Source organism: Balearica regulorum, chromosome 1 (genome assembly GCF_011004875.1).
Source record: "Balearica regulorum gibbericeps isolate bBalReg1 chromosome 1, bBalReg1.pri, whole genome shotgun sequence".
NCBI classification, from domain to species: domain Eukaryota; kingdom Metazoa; phylum Chordata; class Aves; order Gruiformes; family Gruidae; genus Balearica; species Balearica regulorum.
The window spans coordinates 88786722-88811137 of record NC_046184.1 but is presented as its reverse complement, the minus strand read 5'-3'; the positions used below and the strand labels follow the sequence as shown (position 1 = coordinate 88811137).

The 24416-nt window shown below is 44.7% G+C and overlaps 1 protein-coding gene across 6 annotated transcripts in view; it reads right to left on the bottom strand.

Annotated features, from left to right (window-relative positions):
- The window catches only part of CD58 (CD58 molecule), a 114984-nt gene that overhangs the window by 68658 nt on the left and 21910 nt on the right, over positions 1-24416 (bottom strand). For 3 of the 6 annotated variants that reach the window (XM_075765052.1, XM_075765061.1, XM_075765097.1), the window contains 3 exons: positions 23445-23516; positions 19597-19665; positions 19183-19274 (listed from right to left, as the gene is read on the bottom strand). In XM_075765052.1, the coding sequence (XP_075621167.1) occupies positions 19198-19274; positions 19597-19665; positions 23445-23516 (218 nt within the window). In that variant the 3' untranslated portion in view covers positions 19183-19197. Of the gene's footprint in view, positions 1-19182; positions 19275-19581; positions 19666-23444; positions 23517-24416 lie in introns of those variants that run through there. The other 3 variants (XM_075765080.1, XM_075765089.1, XM_075765070.1) reach the window with 2 other exon arrangements.

Below are 24416 nucleotides of genomic sequence, written 5' to 3'. Positions count from 1 at the left end.
TCACTGCCCAGCTCGCAGCCCCTCGGGCCATGCCTGAGCTTTCCAGCCCAAACTGGTGCCCTGAGCCGCAGCCACACCACCCCCTGTCAAAGGGAGCAGGAAGGGACTGCGAGGAGCACTTTGCCGAGCAGATGCCACAGCAGCCCAAGCAATTGCCGATGCTAGAGCGGTGCCTGCTGGCCGGTCCTATTAGAAGCACTTGGAAATGTTCCCACAGAAGATGAACTTGCATTCAAATTCAGGAAAACATTTCTAGGGAAGAGCTGCGTGTCCAGCTCCGCCGTGTTTCTGCCGGAGAGCTGGCATCCAAGTTCCCACCCACTGCAAACGAGATGTCCCAGTTTTGTGAATCTGTCTGGTATTTGTTTCTATCAGACCTCCAGCCCCATGCCATTTCTTGTCTTTCTTTACTCTTTAAGGTTTTATGATTTTTAAGCCAATCCCAAGGTAATAGATGACTTTATTACTGCGATATAACTTATACAGTTTTGATAATGCAACTCCCTGTGAGAGTTCAGATTCTGGACGGCATCATCCCGGCACGCTCCTTAACCTGTCAAATGCTGGATGCTGAGAACATAAGGCACCTCAAATCACTGAGAGCTTTTGAAAGGTCTGACATTTTACATACCTATTACCTACAGAAACATGCTCAAAATGCCAATAATACCACTGTTATGCAAATTGGGTGAAACAGGTGCCAAAACCTCTGTCCTTTTACTGTCCTTATGATGTGCTGGGAAAGAGAAATGATGCTGTGGGTGAAACAGCTTTCATCACAGAGGCAGTGTCTTGGATGCTCACCAAATGATGAATATAAAAAAAGATGAAATCCCAAAGAAATAATCTTCAGAGATCTAATGTAGCACTTATGCCACCTCCACAGATGTATAACAAATTATTCCACTGGACTTTGTCCTCAGCCCAAGGACCTGGAGACAATTTAGATATGAGCAAAAGAAAATAGTGTATCGTGTAGTTCCTGAATTTACAATATAAAAGAAAATAGAGTTCTATCAGAAGACTGGGATTATGTCCCCCTGAGCCTACAGCTCTTCTGGGTAACAACACACACCTATCCATGTGCACACACACACACACACACAGAGAGAGCCCTGCTCCTAGGGCAGGAATTTTAAATGGGTACGACCAGTGACAGCGAAGGGATGCATCCATCTTCATGGGTCCTCCGGGGGCTGAAACAGAACAGCAAACTCTCTCTTGGACACTCACAGACCCACCTTTTCTTGCTGATGGCAGGTGGTACAGTGTTAGGCAGCCTCGGTGAAAGACTTCCCATTATTCACATTTGGTTGCTGTTTTGCCTGAACTGCCAGGCTGACATTTTACATCCTCAGCAGAAACAGGGCAGATGTAGGTGGGAGGTGGGCAGGCAGATAAAAATAACAGTAAGGCTGTTAAATGCCTTTCTGAATAACTGGCTGGTATCGGTACTGCTGTTTGAGCTCCCCCATGCTGTACATACAGCAAAACATTCAGTTGAATACATATTTAAGGTAGACACTTCCAAATGTCTGTGCTGGGCCAGCAGCTGCACAGATTTTAAACACCCTACTGTTGCAGCAGAAGAAAGCACCCCTCACCCCACCTCTGCTCCAACACAATTCAGTGGGGACCGCTATATCTAGGGAACACAGACCCCAAACAGTTCACAGCCCAGCATAAGCCCTGACTGACCTACTGGCAAATACAGTAGTAACTTAAATCCTTTCCACTCTAAAAGCTCCAGAGCACTAAAAGGCTAATAATTTACTACTTCAGCATACTTCCCTCCCCTCTGTGAACAGTGCACAATATACAGATGCACACGCACATATACAGAACGTAAACATTTGCATACACATGAAGCACAAGATTTCCAGACATCACTGGTCTTTACCTAACAAGTCAAAGCACCAGCTTGTACAGCTCATTTATAAACAACTTTTCTCCTGAATGCAGTGTTTCTTTTTCTGGCAGAAGGGTAGGACAAGAGCACAGGGAACCCCATATTCTCTGCTGCCTAAAAACATGGAGTTTCACCCAAACAGAATTCATGCATGGATTGCCATTCTGAAGCTGTTTGTGCATTCCCTGTTTCTCCAGGTGTGCAGGAGAAGACTTGCTAGTAGCTTGTAGCTGCAGCTGGAGGTGAACAGAGCTCTACCATAGCCATATGAAGGCCCCAAGTTCTTCATATGGTTAAGCATGCAGGAAAGCCAAGATTTAGTCATGTACACTCCCTAAATAGTGAACATGTCTGACAGATTCGGTCATAATTTCACTGTGTGTCAGTTTTCACATCTGTAAAAAAGGGGACCGTACCACCATCTGTCTTAAAGGGTAGAAAATTTGTTTGCAAAATGGTCAGATGCTATGGTGTGAACATTATGACTCAGAAACATCTGAAAGAAAGTGAATTACTTCAAAGTACATCTTGAATTATGCCTAAAAGAGAAAGCAAGGGGGTACACAAAGTTAATGCAAAAAAAAAATCAAATGAAACATTGAAGCAGGATCCACTTACTACCAGCAACAGGAATCTGCTAAAAATACCAGTCTATTTTCAGAATGCATTAAGTACAAGGGGAATAAGGGAAGATTGTGCAGAAAATCTTGAATTCAGCATTCTTTAATCCTTCAGTGTTTGATTTTGCCACTACAATGAACTTCTGTCATAATTTTGTTTATTCAGAAATAGAGAATTGAAAAGCAACCAGATAATAAATAATTATTAATATGGAGCACATTACTTATTACAGTGTTTCAATTCACCATAAACTTGTTACCACTGTGATACCGCAGTGATTAGAAAAAGCATATTAAATGAGTTCTGGCTGACATACTGCAGAGTTGAACCAGAGGACTTTCACGTTTAACCGGTGCTGTGGAGCAAACCTCATGATTCAGAGCCATGATAGAACCACAGAACAGTAAATAGTCTGGCTGCATTCCACACACCATGCGTATTTGGGGATCATATAACAGTGGTCCCAAATTAGGTATTATTTCCTGTGACCTTTTTCCCTGCTAGACTGGCCGCAGGAACCAACCAGGTGCATACCCATGGAAGCCAGCAACACTTTTCTCAGGACATGAGCACACTTCAGAGCAGATGTAATTTAGCAACCGTGCAAGGACAGTGAGCAATAAAACTGCGTGGAACCTGCTCCACTCCTCTGTGGTAATATTCTGCTGCCGTGGTAAACTTTTTCTCATCCTGCTGTTGCAGGGGAAAAGAGAAGGGGGAAATAGGAAGTAGAAGGGTCCCCAGAGCCCAGCACACAAGCACAGGACACCAGCAGTCTATGTGTAATGGGAAATATGATCTGCACCATCATCCCTGGGTCACAACATCTTTTTACAAGGAACAAGTCCCCCACCCCTATGGGTTGGCCCTCAGCCATAAAGGTCTTCAACCTCAAAGTCCCACAGCCAGTTTCTTACAGTTTTCTTCTTCTGAAATCCAAACTTTGGCTCATCCTGACTGCTGGCCTTGCATTACCCTAAATTATGATGACGCTGAGATCATTTCTCCCAAGGGTCCATTCCCCTCCTTCTGATGTTCACAAGATAATAACAAACGTTGCACTTCTTAGCCAATTTCTAATTCCTCTAGAAAAAAAAAAAAAAAATAGTTATTGGCCCTTGAAAACATCTGCAACAAACCATCCCACAGGGTGAGCCACCCCCACACTCACAAAATGCCCTTTGTCTGAGTAAGTGGGCAGCAACTTGCCTCCTACAGCTCTTAATGCAAACCATATAATCCATAGGTGATTCATCTTCAGGGGCCCTTTTGTCTCCCCCCAGATCAATGGCCTTTCCCTAGAAACCCGCCCTTCCCTCTCCACACAGCAGAGGGAACCTTGGAAACCACACACACACACACTGCTGGTCCTGCCCCGGGGCAAGTCCTGCCCCAGCAGAGCAACACCACTGGGACACACAGAGCTTCAGGCTGCCACTCTGGCACCTAAAGCTTCTTGCTCTTTTTCAAATGTTCTCTCCCTGGAACAGTCCTCTGGCTTGAGCGACAGGTACCATCACCATCAAGGACTTTCCTTCATTAGTTTAGTTAAATTAGCTATTTAGGTTCGCTTAAAACTGAGAACTTGCAACTGGAAGTGAAACCTCTGAATATGTAATTCTCAACCAGAACTGGCAGGGAAATGCTGATACAAATGGAAAGGCATCGCTCCTCTATTGCCAGGATTGCAAGACACAGCCTATTGCAGCATAAGGCAAGAATTTCAAGAGCTGATTCTGGGAATTTACCCTTGGAGCCCTAAAAACCAGTCAATTTTGCAGTACTGTACACAGAATTTCTGGACCTTAATTGCACTTGCCTCCACCTACCATTCATTGTTCAGTTCCCTTCTGTTCCATCTTCTGGTCCAACTCTCCACTCTGTTCTCCCTCCCTCTCCCCCAGAAACTAAACAAGGATCAAAAAATTATACTCAAAGAGCTCTGAATCCCCCAATGAAGAGGAATGGCAAACACACACAACCAGATACAATAAAAGAGGAAAACACAGTCTAAATGGAAGAGAAACTTGACATTTATAAGGCTAGGAGTGATTTTTTTCTAAGTAGAGAGGCACAGTTTGTTCTCTCTAACTGCTAGAAAAAATTGACAAGTTTTGGGACTAACAGGCTCATCCTCAGATATCCAACAGGGATGAAGCAGAAGCTGCATTTTGACCCAGGTTTTATATTTGGGTCACATAAAACTCGACAAAGTAGAAATTTAGATATGTCCTTGGGCATAGGATACACTGTTCTCTCCCATGACTGTACTGGTTAAGCCACAGCAGCCCACATGGTGCTCCACGGTCAACTCTACTCACCACCTTTCAAGGAGGAAAGTCCCCTTGAGATCAACCCTAAGGCAAAGCTCCTCAGAATTTTGTTCAGATGCTCAGCAGGGGCCATAGAAATGTTTCATCTCCTCATACCTACGCCACAGTTCAAACTGCACCCAGGGACAGTGGGAGCACACAAGCTCACCTCCGCTTTGCTGCTTGGAGTGTTAGTAAACTAACCCACTACTGCTTGAAGAGCATTGCAAACTTGTTGTCCAGCAGCAGTGTGCCATGTAAGGGTGTGCATCACCTCCCTGCAGCCTGCCAGGTGTTATCAGCCCCTGGTTTAAAGGCACAGATACAAGTCTGCTGCCTGTTGGTGTTCCTGCTGTCCTGAGCTTTTGCTGCAATCCTGCTTCTGGAAGCCAGACCTCACAACTCTGCCCGTATATGTGCCTATAGCTCCATATAAAGTTGGTTCTTCAGCACCAACAAAGGCTCTTTCAACTCACATGACTTCTTTCACATTGTAATCTATTAGAGAGTGTTCCTAACAGCTGCACAGGCAGGGATAAAGTGAGGATAGCGTAACTTTTCAACCAGCACAGTTAGATCCAGGACAGGGTGTTTGCAATCAACTGAAAGCTAGCCTGTTTGCTCAGCAAAACACACAGCTGCCATGACAACTGTGGCTTGCCTTTGATGCCCAAAATCCATAAAATTAGTTCTACACCAGCACTCAAGTTTTGATCTCATTTATTCTGGGATGAATGGTTGATGAAAAGCTCAACATGACCCAGCAATGCGAGCTTGCAGCCCAGAAAGCCAACTGTATCCTGGGCTGCATCAAAAGCAGTGTGACCAGCAGGTTGAGGGAGGGGATTATCCCCCTCTATTCTGCTCTCGTGAGACCCCACCTGAAGTACTGCGTCCAGCTCTGGGGGCCCCAGTACAGGAGAGACATGGAGCTGTTGGAGAGAGTCCAGAGGAGGGCCACGAAGCTGATCAGAGGGCTGGAGCACCTCTCCTGTGAGGACAGGCTGAGAGAGTTGGTGTTGTTCAGCCTGGAGAAGAGAAGGCTCCGGGGAGATCTAATTGCAGCTTAACAGTACCTGAAGGGGCCTACAGGAAAGATGGAGAGGGACTGTTTATCAGGGAGTGTAGTGACAGGACAAGGGGTCATGGGTTTAAGCTGAAGGAGGGTCAATTTAGATTAGATATGAGGAAGAAATTCTTCCCTGTGGGGTGGTGAGACACTGGAACAGGTTGCCCAGAAAAGCTGTGGAGGCCCCATCCCTGGAAGTGTTTAAGGCCAGGTTGGATGGGGCTTTGGGCAACCTGGTCTAGTGGAGGGCGTCCGTGCAGGGGGGTTGGAACTAGATGGTCTTTGTGGTCCCTTCCAACCCAAACCATTCTATGGTTCTGTGATTCTATGAAGTGAGGAGCAACATCTACTGCCAGCACTGCTTCTGTAGGTTAAAGCTAGTATAAAGAAAAGTAGAGTAAGGACCAAGGAATAAATAGGAATGTGTTTTATGACCACAAGTACTTAGCAGCAGCTTCTACTCACTGTGACTTTCTATTAGCAACAATCACATCTCCACGTCAGCATGAGCTGGGACTCCATGGTGTTGGAGGGCGGGCTCGCTTCCTATAATACAGTCAGCATTTCCTAAAGTCATACCCGAGCCAGAAGTAACTGTTTGCATCTTCAGTAAGCTTCTACTCTTTGCTATTGAAAACGGTTTATTTTTGTCTTCACTGCAAGATAAGATTTGATACAAAATTTTCACTGAAAAAAACATATTTTTTTTTTTTAGTTATTGCACAGGAGACATTTGAAGAGAGGGACATGGGGAATGGCACTACAAATGCTGTAACCAAAAGTGGCAGGAAGTCAGGTCAATTTGTTCCCCAAATGTCTGGCTTCACATTCCTGTGGAAAAAAATAAATCTACCCATCATAAAAACCAAAGAAACAAAAATACCAATTAAAAAAGCCCTGAGATCCACTCTTGCTTTGAAAACTGCAAAATCTATACTTCAGCCAGTGGGTAGAAGTTTCTCATGCAGAGCAGACACCACGCAAAGCGAGTGGGTGAAAGCAGACAGTGAGGCCCTGTAGACTCTGTAGTTCCTGGTCCTACATCAGCCTGCCATGTAAGTGGGGTTTCCTACTTCTGATAAAGCACCAAAATTCCATGCTGAAGAATTCCGGTAACTGTGATTAATTAACCACAACTGCTTACTATTTTTGCAGGCTATTGCTTTTTGCTTTGGAAACGAAGTTGATGATATCAAGTGTCAAGGAATTTTCAAAACCACACCCTACGTGAGACTTTTGCATGCTGTTTAGTATTTAATTGCACAGGATGGATGCAGTGTATTAGATGAACTGGTATAGTTTCTGGGAGCAATTTCAGTCAGTTCCGCCAAATAATCTTTTTTTTAAAAAACCACATTATTTCTCATATTAATAACAGAAAGCAAGCCTTTGAGGAGGAAAACAGGCTACAGGTTTACCCTTACACACTACATATGTCAAAGGACATCTTTGCATGGAATCTTGTTAAAAAGTTACTAAGAAATAGACAGCATCATCCTGACAAACCTGTTAAAGATGCAATGGAGAAGGATACTTGGCTCAGGAGCTACGACTTAAAAAAATCAAACCATATATAAATAAATCACTTTGGGTTAAAGATTGTTATGGCGATCAGTTACTTTAAGGTTAAATAGTGTAGGTATATATTACTGTGGTGGGTTGACCCTGGCTGGACGATAGGTGCCCACAAAAGCTGCTCTATCACTCCTCCTCCTCAAATAGACAGGGAAGAGAAAATATAACGAGAAGCTCATGGGTCAAGATAAGACCAGGGAGAGATTGTTCAATAATTACTGTCACAGGCACAAAAGACTCAACTTAGAAAAAAATTAATCTAATTTATTATGAAGAAAACAGAGTAGAGCAATGAGAAATAAAACCAAATCTTAAAACACCTTCCCCCCACCCCTCCCTTCTTCCCAGACTCTACTTCACTCCCAATTTCTCTACCTCCTCCCCCCCAGCAGCACAGGGAACAGGGGTTGCGGTCAGTTCATCTCACGTTGTCTCTGCCGCTCCTTCCTCCTCAGGGGAAGGACTCCTCACACTCTGCCCCTGCTCCAGCATGGGGTCCCTCCCACAGGAGACAGTCCTCCACCAACTTCTCCAACATCAGTCTTTCCCACAGGCTGCAGTTCTTCACACACTGCTCCAGTGTGGGTCCCTTCCACGGAGTGCAGACCTTCAGGAGCAGACCGCTCCAGCATGGGTCCCCCACGGGGTCACAAGTCCTGCCAGAAAACCTGCTCCGGCGTGGGCTCCTCTCTCCATGGGGCCACAGGTCCTGCCAGGAGCTTGCTCCAGTGTGGGCTTCCCATGGGGTCACAGCCTCCTTCAGGTGTCTCGACCTGCTCCAGCGTAGGGTCTTCCACAGGCTGCAGGTGGAATCTCTGCTCCCCATCATCCTCCATGGGCTGCAGGGGGACAGCCTGCCTCACCATGGTTTCTCCATGGGCTGCAGGGCAACCTCTGCTCTGGCAGCTGGAGCACCTCCTCCCCCTCCTTCTTCACTGACCTTGGGGTCTGCAGAGTTTCTCACGTCTTCTTACTCCTCTCTCTGGCTGCAAAAGCTGCCACTCCTTTCCCCCACCCCTTCTTAACTCTGTTATCCCAGAGGCATTACCACTGTTGCTGACGGGCTCAGCCTTGGCCAGCACTGGGTCTGTCTTGGAGCCGGCTGGCATTGGCTCTGTCAGACATGGGGGAAGCTTCTAGCAGAAGCCATCCCTGTAGCCCCCCCCACCCCGGCTACACCTTGCCATGCAGACCCAAAACAGTTACAAAAAGATATGGCAAAGTTTTTACATCTCAACAAGTTTTTTTTTTAATAAATTATGAACAAATATTTACAGACAGCAGTAGAGGCAGGATGGTATAGCTCTAACAAAAGGTCCTGTTGAATACTCCTGCAGTGCAGCTGCAAGAGCAGAAGAAATTTTGTGGGTGCAGGTAAAATCTAAATGGTGTTAGGTAGCAATAAGGAAAGATCTCAAGTTTTCTGTAGAGTCTGCACTGCCTACAACAGGACAGGGCATAAACATAAGTTACCTGTGATGCTTCTCATACTCTTAGTAACTGTTAGGTTTCACTACCAGAAAAAGCACAGAGCAGTAGCTTAAATGTCCTATGGAGCTGTCTAATGTAAAATCTTTGTTAACAGGCTGGCCCACCTCATGAGGAAAGCCCTGAAGTAGGAATGATGGGATGGGAGATCACAACCCACAGTTAAGGAGTAGTGGACAGGTGTCCAAAGTAAAGGGTACAAGGTGACAGGAACAAAATAGACCTTTGAAGAAAAAAAAAAATTGGCAGGAAGCGGCATGAAGGTACATGCACAAATGCATGCAGCATGGAAAGCAAGCAGGAAGAACTAGTTCTCCACAAGTTCACAGAACTACAACATTGTTGGAATAACTGAGACATGGTCAGCAGCTTGCATGACTGGAGCACTGCAGTGGATGTGCAGAAGCTCCACAGGAAAGTCATGGAGGGAGGAGAAGAGTGGCTTGAATGTATGGAGCTCTGATACAGAGCATGCTGGTGATGGGCAAGCTGAGAGCTTGTGGGTCAGGATCCCAGGAAAGGCCAGTAGGGATGACAACATAGTTGGAGTATGCTACAGGCCACCAGATCAGCTAAGGAAGGACGTAAAGTTTTCTCTAAACAGCTCTGACTCACAGACTGTAGCACGTATGGGGGAAACTTCTGACATCTGGTGGAAAGGCAACATAGCAATTCAAGCAGTCAAGAAGATTTCTGGGCAGCGTCAGGGATAACTTCTTTGTACAGGCTACTGGATGTGTCAGCAAGAATGTACATGCAACTGTATCTGCTGCTCACTGACAGAGAAGGACTGGATGGGCACGTGGTCACGAATGGCTGCCTTGGCTGTAATGACCAAGAAACAGCTCCAGCTCCTGAGGGGAGTGAGGAAGGTAAGCATCAGAGTACAGGCCCTGCACTTTGAGAGCAAATGTCCACTTATTCAGGAAGATGATATGCGGGATCTCGTGAGAGACAGTTCCGAAGAGCAAAGGAGTGCAAGAGAGCCATCAGGCCTTTAAGGAAGGCTTTCTCCAAGCACGAGCACAGGCCACCCCCATAGTCAGGAAAACAGGCAGGCAAATCCGAATGTCAGCTTGGCTAAGCTGCTGTCAGAGCTCCAGCGAAAAATTGCTTATACTGGATGTGGAAAAATTTAGGAATGCTGCCTGAGCAGGTAAGGATGGTGACAGGAAAGCCAAGGCTCAGCTATGTTTAGACTTTCAAAGGACAACAAGAGCACCAAGAGTTGCTACATTAACTGTAAAGGAATAAAGGAGGAAAATATAGGCCCATTCCTGGATTGGTGGGGTCATTTAAGGGTATCAGACAGAGAAGGCTTAGTTACTTGGATGTGTTCCTTGTCTCAGTCTTCATTAATAAGGTCTCACGGGCTCTGTGCTTAGGCAAAGGGCTCAAGAACAAGTACCAGAAATCAGGGTTTACTTGAGAAAACTTGATCCACACCAGTCCATGGGACTTGATCAGTTGTATTCAAGGATGCTAGAAGAGCTGGCTGATGTTTCTGTGAGAGCTATCACCTTTAAAATGTCATGGAGATGAGGAAGTCCCTGACTAGACTAGTCTAGAAAACGTGCATCCATTTTTTAAAAAAGCACCAAAAGGTCAACCTGGGCATCTACAGGCTGGTCAGTCTCATTTTTGTCCCTGGAAGAATCATGGGGCTGGTCCTCTTGGGATACATTTCTGGGCTCATGAAAGATAAAGTGGTTGGGAACAGTCAGCATACATTTAACTAGGGGTAAATCATGCCTATGGAACCCAACTGCCTTCTATAATGATGAAATAACTAGATTTACGGATGAGGGGAAAGCAGTATTTTTATACCTTGTCTTTAGCAAGGCTTTTGACACCATCTCCCACAATATTTCTGTATCCCAGCAACATGGTTCAGCCCCAGCTGAGCACCAGGCGGCCACTCGCTCACCCCTCCCCCGTGGGATGGGGAGGAGAATGGGAAGACAAAGGCAAAACCCCATGGGTTGGGATAAGGACTGTTACTGGGACAGCAAAGGGAGAGGGAAATAACAACAACAGTATTTATAATGGAATATACACAATGGGTGATAACATAAGGCAATTCACTGATCCAACAACTGACCGGATGCTCAGCCCACACTCAGACCATCCTGGGGCCCACCGACCTGCCCCTCCCTGAGAAGCATGACATCACATGGTATGGAATAGCCCCCTGGCCAGCTTGGCTCACCTGTCCTGGCTCTTTGTGACAATTACCTCTATCCTAGCCAGAACCAGGACACCAAGTTAGAACATCATGGCTTGAATAGGTGAACTGGACTTTTGGATAAGGAATTGGCTGGATGACCACATCCAAAGAATTACAGCCAATGGCTCAATGTCCAAGTGGAACCCAGTAATGAGTGGTGTCCCTCAAGAGTCTGCAGTGGGACCAATACTATTTAATATCTTCATCAGTGGCATAGATAGTGGGATTGAGTGCACCCTCAGCAAGTTTGCAGAGGGCACCAAGCTGAGTAGTGCTTGTTGAAACACTTAAGGGAAAGGATGCCATTCAGAGGGACCTTGACAGGCTTGAAAAGTGAGCCCATGTGCACCTTATGAAGTTCTACAAGGCCAAGTGCAAGGTCTTGCACACAGGTCAAGGCAATCCCCAATATCAATACAGAGTAGGGGATGAATGGATTGAGAGCGGCCCTGTGGAAAAGGACTGGGATACACTGGGACAAAAAATTAGATATGAGCCGGCAATGTGTACTTGCAGTCCAGAAACTCAACTGTATCCTGGGCTGCATCAAAAGTGTGGCCAGCAGGCCAAAGGAGGTGATTATCTTCCTCATCTCTGCTTGTGAGACTCTACCCGGAGTATTGTCCCCAGCACAAGAAAAACATGGACCTGTTAGAGTGGGTCCAGAGGACAGCCATGATCAGAGGGATGAAACACCTCTCTTATGAAGAAAGGCTGACATAGTTGGGGTTGTTCCACCTGGAGAAAAAGAAGCTTTGTAGAGACCTTAGCACAGCCTTTCAATACATAAAGGGGGTTTATAAGAAAGAGGAAGACTTTTTAACAAGGCCTGTAGTGACAGGACAATGGGCAATGGTTTTCAACTGAACGATGGCAGATTTAGGTTGGACATAAGGACATTTTCTATGATGAGGGTGGTGAGGCACCAGGTTTGCCCAGTGAAGTTGTGGATGCCCCACTGTTGGGAATGTTCAAGGTCAGGTTGGGTTGGGCTTTGAGCAACCTGATCTAGTGAAAGACGTCACTGCCCACAGAAGGACAGTTGGACTAGATAATCTCCAAAGGTCCCTTCCAACTCAAACCATTCTGTGTTTCTATAGATAGGTGAAGAACTGGTTTGATGGTTGCGCTCAGATGGTAGTGGCTAACAGGTGGCACTCTACCTGGATGGCTGAGACAAGTGGAGTACTACAAGGGTCTATGCAGGAACTGGTCCCATTTAACATCTCCATCAGTGGTCTGGAGGAGGGGATAAAGTGCAGTCTTAACAAGTTTGCGGATGACACCAAATTGGTGCTAAAGGGCTGGGCTGCCAGAGACCTAGACAGCTTAAAATTTAACAATGTAAACCTCTGGGAAAGAGGAACCACTTGCAACAATATAAACTAGGGTGTGGCTGGCAGGGGAGCAGTTCTGCTGAAAAGCAGGGGGATCTCAGTAAGTAGCAAGATGAACATGAGCCAGCAGCGTCCCCTGGCAGCAAAGGCAGCCAACAGCATCCTGGGCTGTATTAACAGGAGCTTTGCCAGTAAATTGAGGGTAGTGATTATCCCCCTCTACTCAGTGCACATTAGACTGCATTTAGAATACTGCATCCACTTTTTTGACCTCTTTGAGAAGACAAACATCAATTAAATTGGAGCAAATTCAGTGGAGGGCTACCAAGATGGTCAGAACACTTGTACTGTGAGGAGAAGCTGAAGGCACTGTATTTGTTCAAGCCTGGAGAAGATTAGGCTTTGAGAGGGTACCAAACAGCAGCCTTTCCATATCTACAAGCTGATCATCAAGAAGATGAAGACACATTCTTCATAGTAGTGCCTGGTGGGGGAACAAGAGATAATGGGCATAAGTTGAAACACGAGGGAAGATGAAGAGGGAGTTTCTGATCTCTGGTTATCATTGTCAAAACTTCACGATTCTTTACACATACCAAGTTCAAAATCAACTGAAATGGGTTTCAGCTTTCATAAACAACCAGTATGCAGAAGTAGTCACAAAACATGCTCCATAGCCTGATGTTCTGAAAACATTAATACATGGTATTCTTGTCTCTTTCTTTTTGAGCTTTAGTCTATATATGACCTCAGTTTTCAAGTTTTCTTTCCAGTCACAAGCACTCCTAATAGCAGCAGCTTCATTCCAATGCAACAAACTGAATTGCAGCTTTATGACAAAGTCAATCACCATCAGGAAATTGCCACATCATTAGTTTGCCACTCTTCCGCCAACTCCAGGAGACAGCTATCTTGGAGAATATTTGTCTGGAGCATTGAGTTCCTGCTGGAGAACTGAGACTAGCAAATACAAGCTTCCATCCATCTGGAACTGCTGAAGGATGAATGGTCTTTCTTCTGACTGTAAAAAGGTACTGATCCAAAATTGCATAGAAAGCTGATTAGTTTTTGATTTATCCACATTCATGCAAATGGATATGACTTTGTTAATCTCTAAATATCAGTTATAAAAAAGGCTTTAGCTCTTACATTTTGTGTTAGTAGAGCACTGTGTGTTATAACTGGATACAAAACAATATAAAAGATTGTGTCCATGATTCAACCTGTTTATCTTCATCCACTAGAAAAAGAGGCTGTCCCTTCTGAGAAAAGAAAAATAGGCACTAGAAACAGCTCAGCTAGTCTTCAAAGCACTTCTTTATGGATGACTTCAGTGCTGGTGGAAAACCTCCAGGAGAAAAGATAGCAGCTCCTTCACCATTGCATTCTACCGCTTCTCGTCCACTGTTGTTTGGTTTTATGATTTAAGATCCGAAGCAAAAGAAAAAGAAAAGCATACAGGTAAATTGTTATGTCTTCTCTTCTAGAAATTGAACTAGTTATATAGGAATAATGCAGGCTTTAAATACGAAAGTGTGAAGACGTATTATGATATTGCCACACAATCCAAACCAATCCAATTACAGCAGCTACGCGACCCATGGTATCTGATAGCCACTAGCCATTTCACCCAAATTATGTTTATGGTCAGACACATTCCTCTGCAACTGGGGCAGGTTAAGAACATTTATCACTTACTGCCAGCCACCTGCTAAGCAACTGGTAACCTGCAAGACCGTCCTGACTCCCTGAATTTGGATCATATAACTAGGCACTTAAGAGGCCACTTTGATGCAAAGGTTCAGGCCTATAATCTTAGTATCAGCTGTACACCACACATGCATGCGATGATGCTGCTCTTTCTTCCACACAGCAATGCCAGGTGCTTTTGGACTTTTCTCTTTTGAGGATTGCAAATAGAGCTGTTATTTGACAAGCAAGAAAACTGAAGGCAAAGGGAAGTTACAGTGCAGGAAGTTAGAATCCAGCAAGTTCAAGACTACGTGCCCACCTAACTCACTTCATGCAACGTGCATCAACCTCTAACTAGGCTGATTTCCAATAAAGCATACACAAGGCCTGCTTACATTGGTTTTTCTGTCTTGGTGCACATAGAGCAACAGTTGAAGGGGAACCAACTGGATGTACCAAGGCAGTGTGTCATTCAGTTTTTGCTCCTATTTTGATAGCACTACCCCTCCCTTCCACTAGTCTCTAGCTCAGCATCTCTCCAACCTAGGATAAGATGCCAGGAGACAGTCTGGGAGAGCAGCATATGGTGACACATGGCATTCATCTCTGTAGACAATGAGAAGAAGAAAGATGTCCCTAGCCTGGTTCTCACAAGGTTCCTGGAGAGTCCTGAAGTATTTGTATGACTTGTATCCTTAAAATCCAAGCAGGTTTACTGCTTTACCTACAGCTGACTTATGCCAGCTTGATGACAAGACTAAAGCACATGATCAAGAAGCCAGCCTGGGTGCGGGGGCTGCTATTTGCTCGTGTCTATACAGTGGGAGGGCCTGAACATGAAATTAGTCTTCTCCTCTCCCAGCTGTGGTGATAAGCATCAGGTTTCACACTCCCCACAAAACAGGCAAAATGTTCTGGACCCACACAGCTCACCAACAGCACCAAAGCGAGCACAGCTACATCTGATGTCTTGAAATGATGTAACAATGTAACTATTTCAGATTTTCAGCTGCTAAACCTTTAAGCCTGAGGTAGGAGCACAGTTTAGCCAAGTAAGTAGCCAATGTAAAGCAGGACATCACATAGGCCGTGCATAATAGACTGAATTCTTTTGGTCTTCAGTGTTACTCCTTCACAACTAACAGGATCTGACTCAGTTATTACAAGATACCACAGCTTCCTCTTCAGCTCTACAGTCGTGTTTTGAGTCTGTTTCCTTGTTTCACAACCATTTTATTTGCAGTTTCTTCTGCACCAGCGAGTCAGGTTTCTTACACTCAGTCCTAACTCCCTCCCACCCTTCCACTCATCCATGTTCTCTTACATTCTGAGATTTTTCCCCCTCTTTTCAACATTGTCTTCAGTACATATCTAAATGTGATTGCTTGGCCAGTAATTCAACAGAAGAATCAAAACTGGCAGAAAAGAAAACTCCGCAGCAGTAAGCCCCTAGCTTCCACATTCCTGTGCATTTGGAGAACCTTTAAACGGATTACCTACATCAGTGGTCTCCAAAGTGGGGTGTGCGCAAGGCAATCCATTGTGGTGCAGGAAAAAAATATTTTTGCAGCATTAATAAAATTAAGAAATTAAAATACTGTTTACTTCATCCTTATCTCATCCTTTTTTAATTTCTATTCTTGTGCATGTCTTAGAGTGTACATAATACTTGAGTATGGTAGCACATGTATATAATTTATAAATAAATATAAATTGGATGTGTACGTTCAAAACATTTTACTGATGGGGTGCACAATTAAAAAAGCTTAGAGACCACTGATCCAGAACACAAAAAAGCAGAAACCAGTATGAAATGCCCATAGTTACACCACTTAACTAAGGGCTACGTGACAGACAAAACAACATTTTTCCTTTTCTTTTAAGGAAAAAAGTTGTTTGCAGTCAATCTGCAAACTTCATTTCTTACCAAACAAAAATGCTTTGATACACACTGGCTTATAGTACATATTTTCTAAAAGCTTTTTAAATTTTCTTTTTAAACATTTAAGTCAGATAAAAAATTTCAAACAAGAAGTTTCTGGTGACTCAGTTAATAAATTTGAAAATAAAACTTTTCACAGAATATCTCAAAGTGGAAAGGATCCATAACGACAGTCGAGCCCAACTCCCTGTTCCTCACAGGACTACCTAAAACTAAATCCTATGACTAACAGCATTGTCCAGATGCTCCTCGAACTCTGACAATGTTGGTGCCGTGACCGCTGCCCTGGAAAGCCTGTTCCAGTGACCAACCACCCTCACAGCAAAGAACCTTTTCATAATGTCCAGCCTGAACTTCCTCTGACGCAGCTTCATTCCATCTCCTCGTGTCTTATCACTGCTCACCAGAGAGAGGAGATCAGCACATCCCCCTTCACTGCCCCACTTGAGGGATTTGTAGACTGCAAGAAGGTCATCTCTTTCATTTCACAAATAGCAAAACAACTTTTTCCATACATTCCTTTTTTTCCCCTCAGTTTATTTTCTATAGCTCACCTAATTTCACATCCCTCCAAAAGTTTGTTTCTTCACAGGCGTTTTATTTGTCAAATACTTTTTAACTAGCTATGTGCTATGTAGAACAGCCAGCACTGCCAAAGGCTTCAGCTCTGGGAAACTAGCTCATGCCCTCTAGCACCAAGCTCATTCTCAGTTAAACTTCGCCTGTTCTACAGCATGCTCAAAGCACAGCAAAGCTTTACAGTCTGAGAAAGTAACAGCTTCATGCAACACTCATTTCACATACACATCTCAGCCTGTCCTGCTATCACTGCAACAGCCCCTCTCCCACCCCTTTCACCTCTTTCCCTGTCCCCCACCCACCCTTCTCCCTTTGAACCCACTGCTGACCAGCATCGCATTCCATCCCCTCCAGTATGTCAGCCCAGCGCTTACCAAAGCCCTTTATGAACAGATTTAAGCTAGTAGTCCAGCAGAAGACCACCCAGATTTTTTTGCTGCGTCAGTTTCCTGCTGCATGAGGTAGTTAAACTGGCTCAGAGGAGTGTGATGAACGTCAGAGGTGGTCCAAAGAGCATGACAGCCACTTTTAGTGACAGTAAGTGATTAGATTGGCTCAAGCTATCATACAAATTATAGTCTACATGGAACAATTTTCATCCATCCACAGGGAAGACAGAGCTCCCTAGAGTCAGAGTAAAGCAAGCTTGAACTACAATAAGTTACAGCGAGTCTCTCAAACCCAGATAAATTGATTGCCCTCATTAGATCGATTCAAAGTTCAGCAGCAATTCTCAGTATCATCTTAATTTGTGTAAGCTTTGCAGACACACCAGCAACGAGAAAGTTTTATTACATATTTATCTACAGTTTTACTTCTGAAAATCTCAACACAACTCCAGTGAAATTCTTTCTAAGCAGGTCATGCACTTCAATATCCCTTGGGAATTGAGAAATTAATGATTATTGATGGCAGCTGATTTCACTTCTCCATGCTACCATTGAATTTACTAGGTTGGGGAAATTATTTCTACCTCCACCACCTGGCTGTCACAAAGACCAAAGACTTTGAGATATAGTACTATGCTACGGCTTCAGCTATTCTGCCTGGAACCTTCCTGTTTCACAGGTAGGAACTTTGTATTTTCTACAGATAAGCATTCAGCAGGATTTTCTGCATTACTACCAGGTGCTTTGAAAGCCAGACTTTGAGTGTAGTAATTGCTCTCTTGGCAAGGGCTTGACCTTTTTGTGTTCATTGCCAGATTTAGATGTCTCAGTAAGACTTTTCACTATAAACTAAAGGTCAATGATCTCAGCTCCAAACACATGATCTTTAGTACTTCTTTGGAATCACAGTGTGAAACTAATTAGTAACAAGAATGAAACCAGACAGGATTCCATAGGCTTTCCCTACTCTAGAAAAATTCCACAGAAACAGTATTCTGGTCTGGATGGATGACAGACCAATGTAAGCCCTTGCCTGTACAGTTTTGTTAAAGGATAGCCCTTATATCTTTCTGTTACCAGATTTGGGACAGGACTAATCTGACTTTTTATATTCTCCATGTACATTCTTGATGTACCCCAAGAAGCAGCTGCACAACCCCACAGATGCTCTGGTCTGCACACATACCACAGAAAACAGATTGAGAGGGCAAAACATCTTTGGAGGTACGTAAATGGAGGGCTGTTTACCCCCATAGTAAATGCAGCATACAGAACTGATGACTGAGTAAAGGTTCTAACTAATTCATGAAATATGAAACAATCGTTGAGAAAAATTGCATCTTCACAGCCTGAATTTCACTAATATCCATAAGATGTAGTGTTGATCAACTATTCTCCCATACAGAGTAATAATCAGTTTTCTCATTCCATGTGTCAGTCCTCAGGCCCACTGGTCTGTCTATTTAGCAGAGCTTTCCCACCATGTCCATGTAGGTTTAAAAAAATAACAACAAACCACAATAAAAACACAAATTAAGTAAACTCTGTATTCTTTGTGACCAAAGAAAACAATTGCACACCTAAGCAATAAAAAAACCCCTTCAGTGTTACACAATATCTACTTTGATATGACGTTCAACAGCATTCATAATTAACAAAGTAGAATTGCAGTTCAGAAATTTACTGACACGAAAACATACTGTCTTACTGACAGCCACTATAAGCCTTTATCACTTGTTAAGGCATGGAATAAAGTAAAAGTACAAGCATGAGCAAGAGGTGTGTTATTAATGAATGTTAGTAACATTTAATCCTACAGTTTTAAACTAGCTAAATCAGCCAGTCTTCTAAATATTTCCATCACAAACATATGATTCCCTAGCACACATCACACACACACACACACGTACCCACTACACATGCACCCTTTCCCTTCTAATAATTCTCACTGTTTTCTACTTGAGCAAAAAGGGGTCAGGACCATATACAGCCTGGCCCAGCACTGCCACTCCCAGTCTCTGTGCCAGTCTGCACACTCTCCCAAAACATGGGGAGCTTCACCCCCACATACCTTCTTTACCGGAAGAGTTGTTCGGGTGCTCCCCGTTTCTGCCTCCTGCATCCTGGGTAACTTCTGCAAGACCAATAGGCAATACTCAGGCAATCCTGGAGCTCACAACATTCCCCCCCTCTCTGGCCCAGATGGATCAGGAGCAATCTGACTGAGAGCTGGGCCATTTGTTTGGCTTGGCCAACAAGCTGCTGTTCTCCTCCTCAAGAAGGTCTGAAGAGAGATCAGAAGACAACTACAGTCCCCTGCCTTGCTCAGCTTCAAGGTACTGGGCATTGTGTAAGAGTGAGTTACTACCTACAACTCAACATGTTGCCATCAGCTCGCACCAGAAAGCCAACACCTTTCCCCCAAAATAGCTCCCCACCACAGAACAGGCACTCACCTCCCTCTGTTACACCTTGGTCAGCTGCACACTTGGATGTTAGGGTTTTGTTCTGCATGGCAGAGAATTCTGAAAAGAGATTGCAGGAGAGCTACAGTCCTCTGGACTGTATCTCACTGCTTAACTTCACAGTGGTATGTCATTGCTTAGAGATGAGTTTCCAGCTACAATTCATCAGACACACAGAATCACTCAGGTTCACTCAGGGAAGGAGTCCAGGAGGTCTCTTAACGCCCTTCTTGATGAAAGGTCAAAATTCGGTTCTAGACAGGTTGCTCAGGACTGTCTGACTGTCTCCAGTTAAGTTTTAAAAACCTCCAAAGGTAGAAACTCCACAATGACTCCATGCAGCCTGTCCTAGTGTTTAGTTATGCTTAGAGGCAGAAATCTTTTTCCTCATTGTGCTGGTTTTGGCTGGGATAGAGTTAATTTTCTTTATGACAGCTAGTACGGGGCTATCAATGCTGAGAACAGCATTGATAATATAGAGATGTTTTTGTTACTGCTGAGCAGTGCTTACACAGAGCCAAGGCCCCTTCTGCTTCTCACACTACCCCACCTCAGTGGGCTGGGGGTGCACAAGGAGTTGGGAGGAGACACAGCTGGGACAGCTGACCTCAACTGACCAAAGGGATATTCCATACCATATGATGTCATGCTCCGTATATAACTGGGGAAGCTAGCTGGGAGGCAAGATTGTGGCTCAGGAACTAGCTGAGCATCAGTTTCAGGTGGTGAGAAATTGTGCTGTTCATCACTTGTTTTGTATATTCTTTTATCATTATTATCTTCCTTTTCTGTTCTATTAAACTGTCTTTATCTCAACCTACGAGTTTTACTTTTGTTTTTCATTCTTTTCAATTCTCTTCCTCGTCCCACTGGGGGGAGGGGAGACTGAGCAAAAGGCTGTGTGGTGGTTTTAGTTGCCTGCTGGGTTAAACCACGACACTTCATACCCACACAGAATCTCCCCTGCTTCAGTTTAGGGCCATCACCCTGATATCCCAGTAATATAGCTCAGTAAACAGCCTGGCTCAGCCTTCTTATCAATATCCCCATAGGTATTGGCAACAGCTGTTAGGTACCCTGAAAGTCTGCTCTTCTCTGGGCTTGAACAAGCCCAGTTTCTTCAGCCCTTCCTCAGAGAAATTGTGCTCCAGCCCCTGACCACGTTGTTGGCACTCTGCTGAACTTGCTCAAATTTATCAGCACTTTTCCAGCACTGAGTAGGCCACAAACTAGGTGTAATACTCTACATGTCATCTAATAAGTGCCAAGTAATGGAAAATAACCATTTCCTTCATTCTACTGGCTTAAGCACTCCTTAAAACAACCTAGGATGCTATCAGCTGCCTTTGCTGCCAGGGAGCACTGTTGACTCATAGCGTACTGTATCCATAAGGACTCCCAGGTACCTTTCAGCAGAGCTGCTCCCCTGCCAGTCAGTCTCCAGCCTGCACGAGTGCAGGGTGTTGGTCCATCCAGGTGCAGGACCCTGCTTTGCCCCTGCAGAATTTCACAAAATTCACACAGGCCACTTCCCCTCTGAACGACAATCCTGCCCTCATACTGATTGACTGCACTCCACATTTATTGTTATCTATAAACTCAATGACACTGTTTTCACTCTCCTGTCCAGGTCACCAAAAAAAAGTAGACCTCTGCGTTACTCCACCTGGCACTCACATCCATGTGGACTACAACCCATTAACCACTACCTGCAGGCTTGATAATCTAGCAAGTTTTCTACCCATGGAGATAGACATTCATTCAGACTAGGACATCCCAACTTAGGGCTCCAACAATGCTGAGAGACACTGCATAAAAAGCCTTGCTAAACTCAAGGTATATGACACCCATTGTTTTCCTCTCCTCCGCAGATATAGGCATTTCATCCCAAAAAGGTTGTCAAGTTGGCCAACTCCAATTTACACTTACTCCCAGTCACTGTTTCTTCTGTGACCAGAAAGATGTTCCAAGAAGACTTGCCCCATGATTCTCCCAGGGATGAAAGCAAGCCTGAGTGACCTGTAGTTCCACAGATGGACCTGTTAACCTTTCTGGAAATAGCTGCAATGTTTCCCTTCTTCCAGTTGCCACGGATCCTCCCCAACATGACTTTTGAAGGTGATAAAGAACACCCTCGCAATGACATCTGCCAGCTCTTGTAGCAACCCTTGTATCAGATCCCATGGACTGGTTTGGGCCAAGATTTCTCCAGAAATTCTTGATCTGATCCTCTTCCACTACTAGCAGATCCCCTCCTCCCTGAACCTGCCTCTAGGCAAAAAGGCCACAGAGGCCGTCAAGACAGAGGCAAAGGTATCTCAGCCTTATCTGTATCTGATATCAAAGAATCAGAGAATGGTTGAGGTTGGAAGGAGCCTCTGGAAGTCATCGTGTTCAACCCCCCAGCTCAAGCAGACGAACCCAGAGAAGGCTGCCCAGGACCATGTCTAGGCAGCTTTTGAATATCTCCCAAGGATGGAGACTCCACAGCCACTCTGGGTAACGTATTCCAGTGCTTAGTCACCCTTGCAGTAAAAAAGTGTTTCCTGATGTTCAGACAGATCCTCTTATGTTTCAGATGGTGTCCACTGTCTCTTGTCCTGTCACTGGGCACCCACTGAGAAGAGCTTGGCTCCCTTTTCCTCATTTGCTCCCATCAGATATTTATACACATTGATGAGAACCCCTTAAGCCTTCTCTTCTCCAGACCGAACAATGCCAGTTCTCTCAGCCTTTCCTCATATGAGAGATGGTATCACAGAATCATATGATGGTTAAGGTTGGAAGAGAACCTTAGAATTCATCTTGTCCTATGTCTCTGCTCAAGCAGGCTGCCCAGGACCACATCCCTCAATCATCTTTGTGGCCCTTTGCTGGATTCTCTCCAGTAGCTGCATATCTCCCTTGTACTGGGGAGCCCAGAACAGGACTCCAGCTGTGGCCTCACCAGTGCTGAGTAGAGAAGGATCACCTCCTTGAACTGCTAGCAACATTCCTTCTAAGGCAGCCCAGGATACCATTAGCCTTCTTTGCTGCAAGGGCACATTGTTGGCTCATGCTCATCTTGTTCTCCAGGACCCCCAGATCCTTTACTGCAAAGCTGCTTTTCTGGCTGGTTGGCCCCCAGCATATACTGGCGCAGGTGGTTATTCCTCCCCAGGTGCAGGATTTTGCATTACCTTTTGTTGAACTGCATGAGCTTCCCGCCAGCCTATTTCTCCAGCCTGTCAAGGTCCTTCTGGATGGCAGCACATCCCTTTGGTGTGTCAGACACTCCTCCCAGTTTTGTATCATCAGCAAACTTGCTGCCCCATCATTCAGATCATTAATGAAGATGTTAAAGAGGACAGGACCCAGTATTGACCCCTGGGGTACACCATTAGATACTGACCTCCAACTATAATTCATACCAGTGATCACAACCCTCTGACCTCCCAATAGGCATTGCTAACCAGGAGCCAGTACTTCAGCAGGGACTGCTACTCGACCAGTATTCTAACCTCACTCTGACTGGGATTATTTTTTTCATTTATTTTTTTAAACCCCAACAATCTCCAAAACACGTGTCCTTCAAGTCCGTATGCTCTGCTGCAGTTATTTCCAAGGGTGGTAAAAACACAAGACTCGCTCTGCCCTTAACTACAGCCTGAAAGCTAGTTACCTCTGCTCCTGAAACTCCTGCACAGAAGACAGGTATTCAGCATTCACGGCACAATCCCCCAATACCTCCATTGAGAATCATTACAGAAAAGTCACTCTGAGCCTTCAACTCCAAGGTATCCCGGCCAGTTTGCCCACTGAGTCATCAGCACAGACTGCTCCATAGAACAGGCACTTACCTTCCTGATTTACATCATTGTCCACCGTCTGCTTGTCTTTCAGGGGATTGTCGTCCTTGTTCAATTCTTTGTCTGAAAAGAGATCAGAGAAGAGCTACGGTCCCTCAGGAGCATACTCCATTGCTTCTTCCCCACACCAGCATAGGTCATTGCCCTGTGCTATCCAGAGCTTGGCAGCACACCTTCTCCTCTGCAGTTGCCACGTCCTGCTGTGCTACCAGCAGAAGCCCCATTTAGAATTGCTTTGTACACGCATTTCAGAGAACATCACAGCCTTGCCTACTGTTTCCCCTCTGTACAGCAGCGATTGTGTGCTACCTAGGTGCTGCAGGGTGTACTGCGCAAAGGTGCACTGACTCCCCTTCCTGGTATAAAGTATTTTATTTTGTTCCTCTAGTGTCCAATCAGATAACCTTTATCTATGAACTGAATTCTCTTTTGCCCAAACTGTACGTTTTCCTCCCTTTCTTCCATAAGACAGGCATAAAATAAACCTCCTTCTCCTATATCCATGTCTATGTATGTGGAGATAGTTACTTAAGTGATAAGACCATGAAAGGTCCAGTCCAATCCCACAGTGCAGCACACCTTGACCATCAGTTACACAACCCCTATTTCTTCAGATGAGGAAAGCTGTTCTATGCCCATTACAATTCATGCAGGAAGAATAAGCAGCAAAACCCAGGGGCTTCTGGGTTTACTTTTCTTTATTGACATCATTAGTGATTTTTCCCTTAATCAGAAAAAACCTGCCTTCTCAAACCCCCTTATCAGCCAGTTGTGGAAAATGGTGGAAGAGTTAGCAAGAGAATGAATCATCAGTGCAACAGCCTGGGCAGGGGGAAACAAAAACAAAACCACTTTTTTTACTGACTTGAACTATAATGTTCATATTTCACTATCCCTATGGAATAAAAACAACTTCTAGAAAAAAATACAGGTCACAATTTCCTTGAAATTTACTGGCTGTAG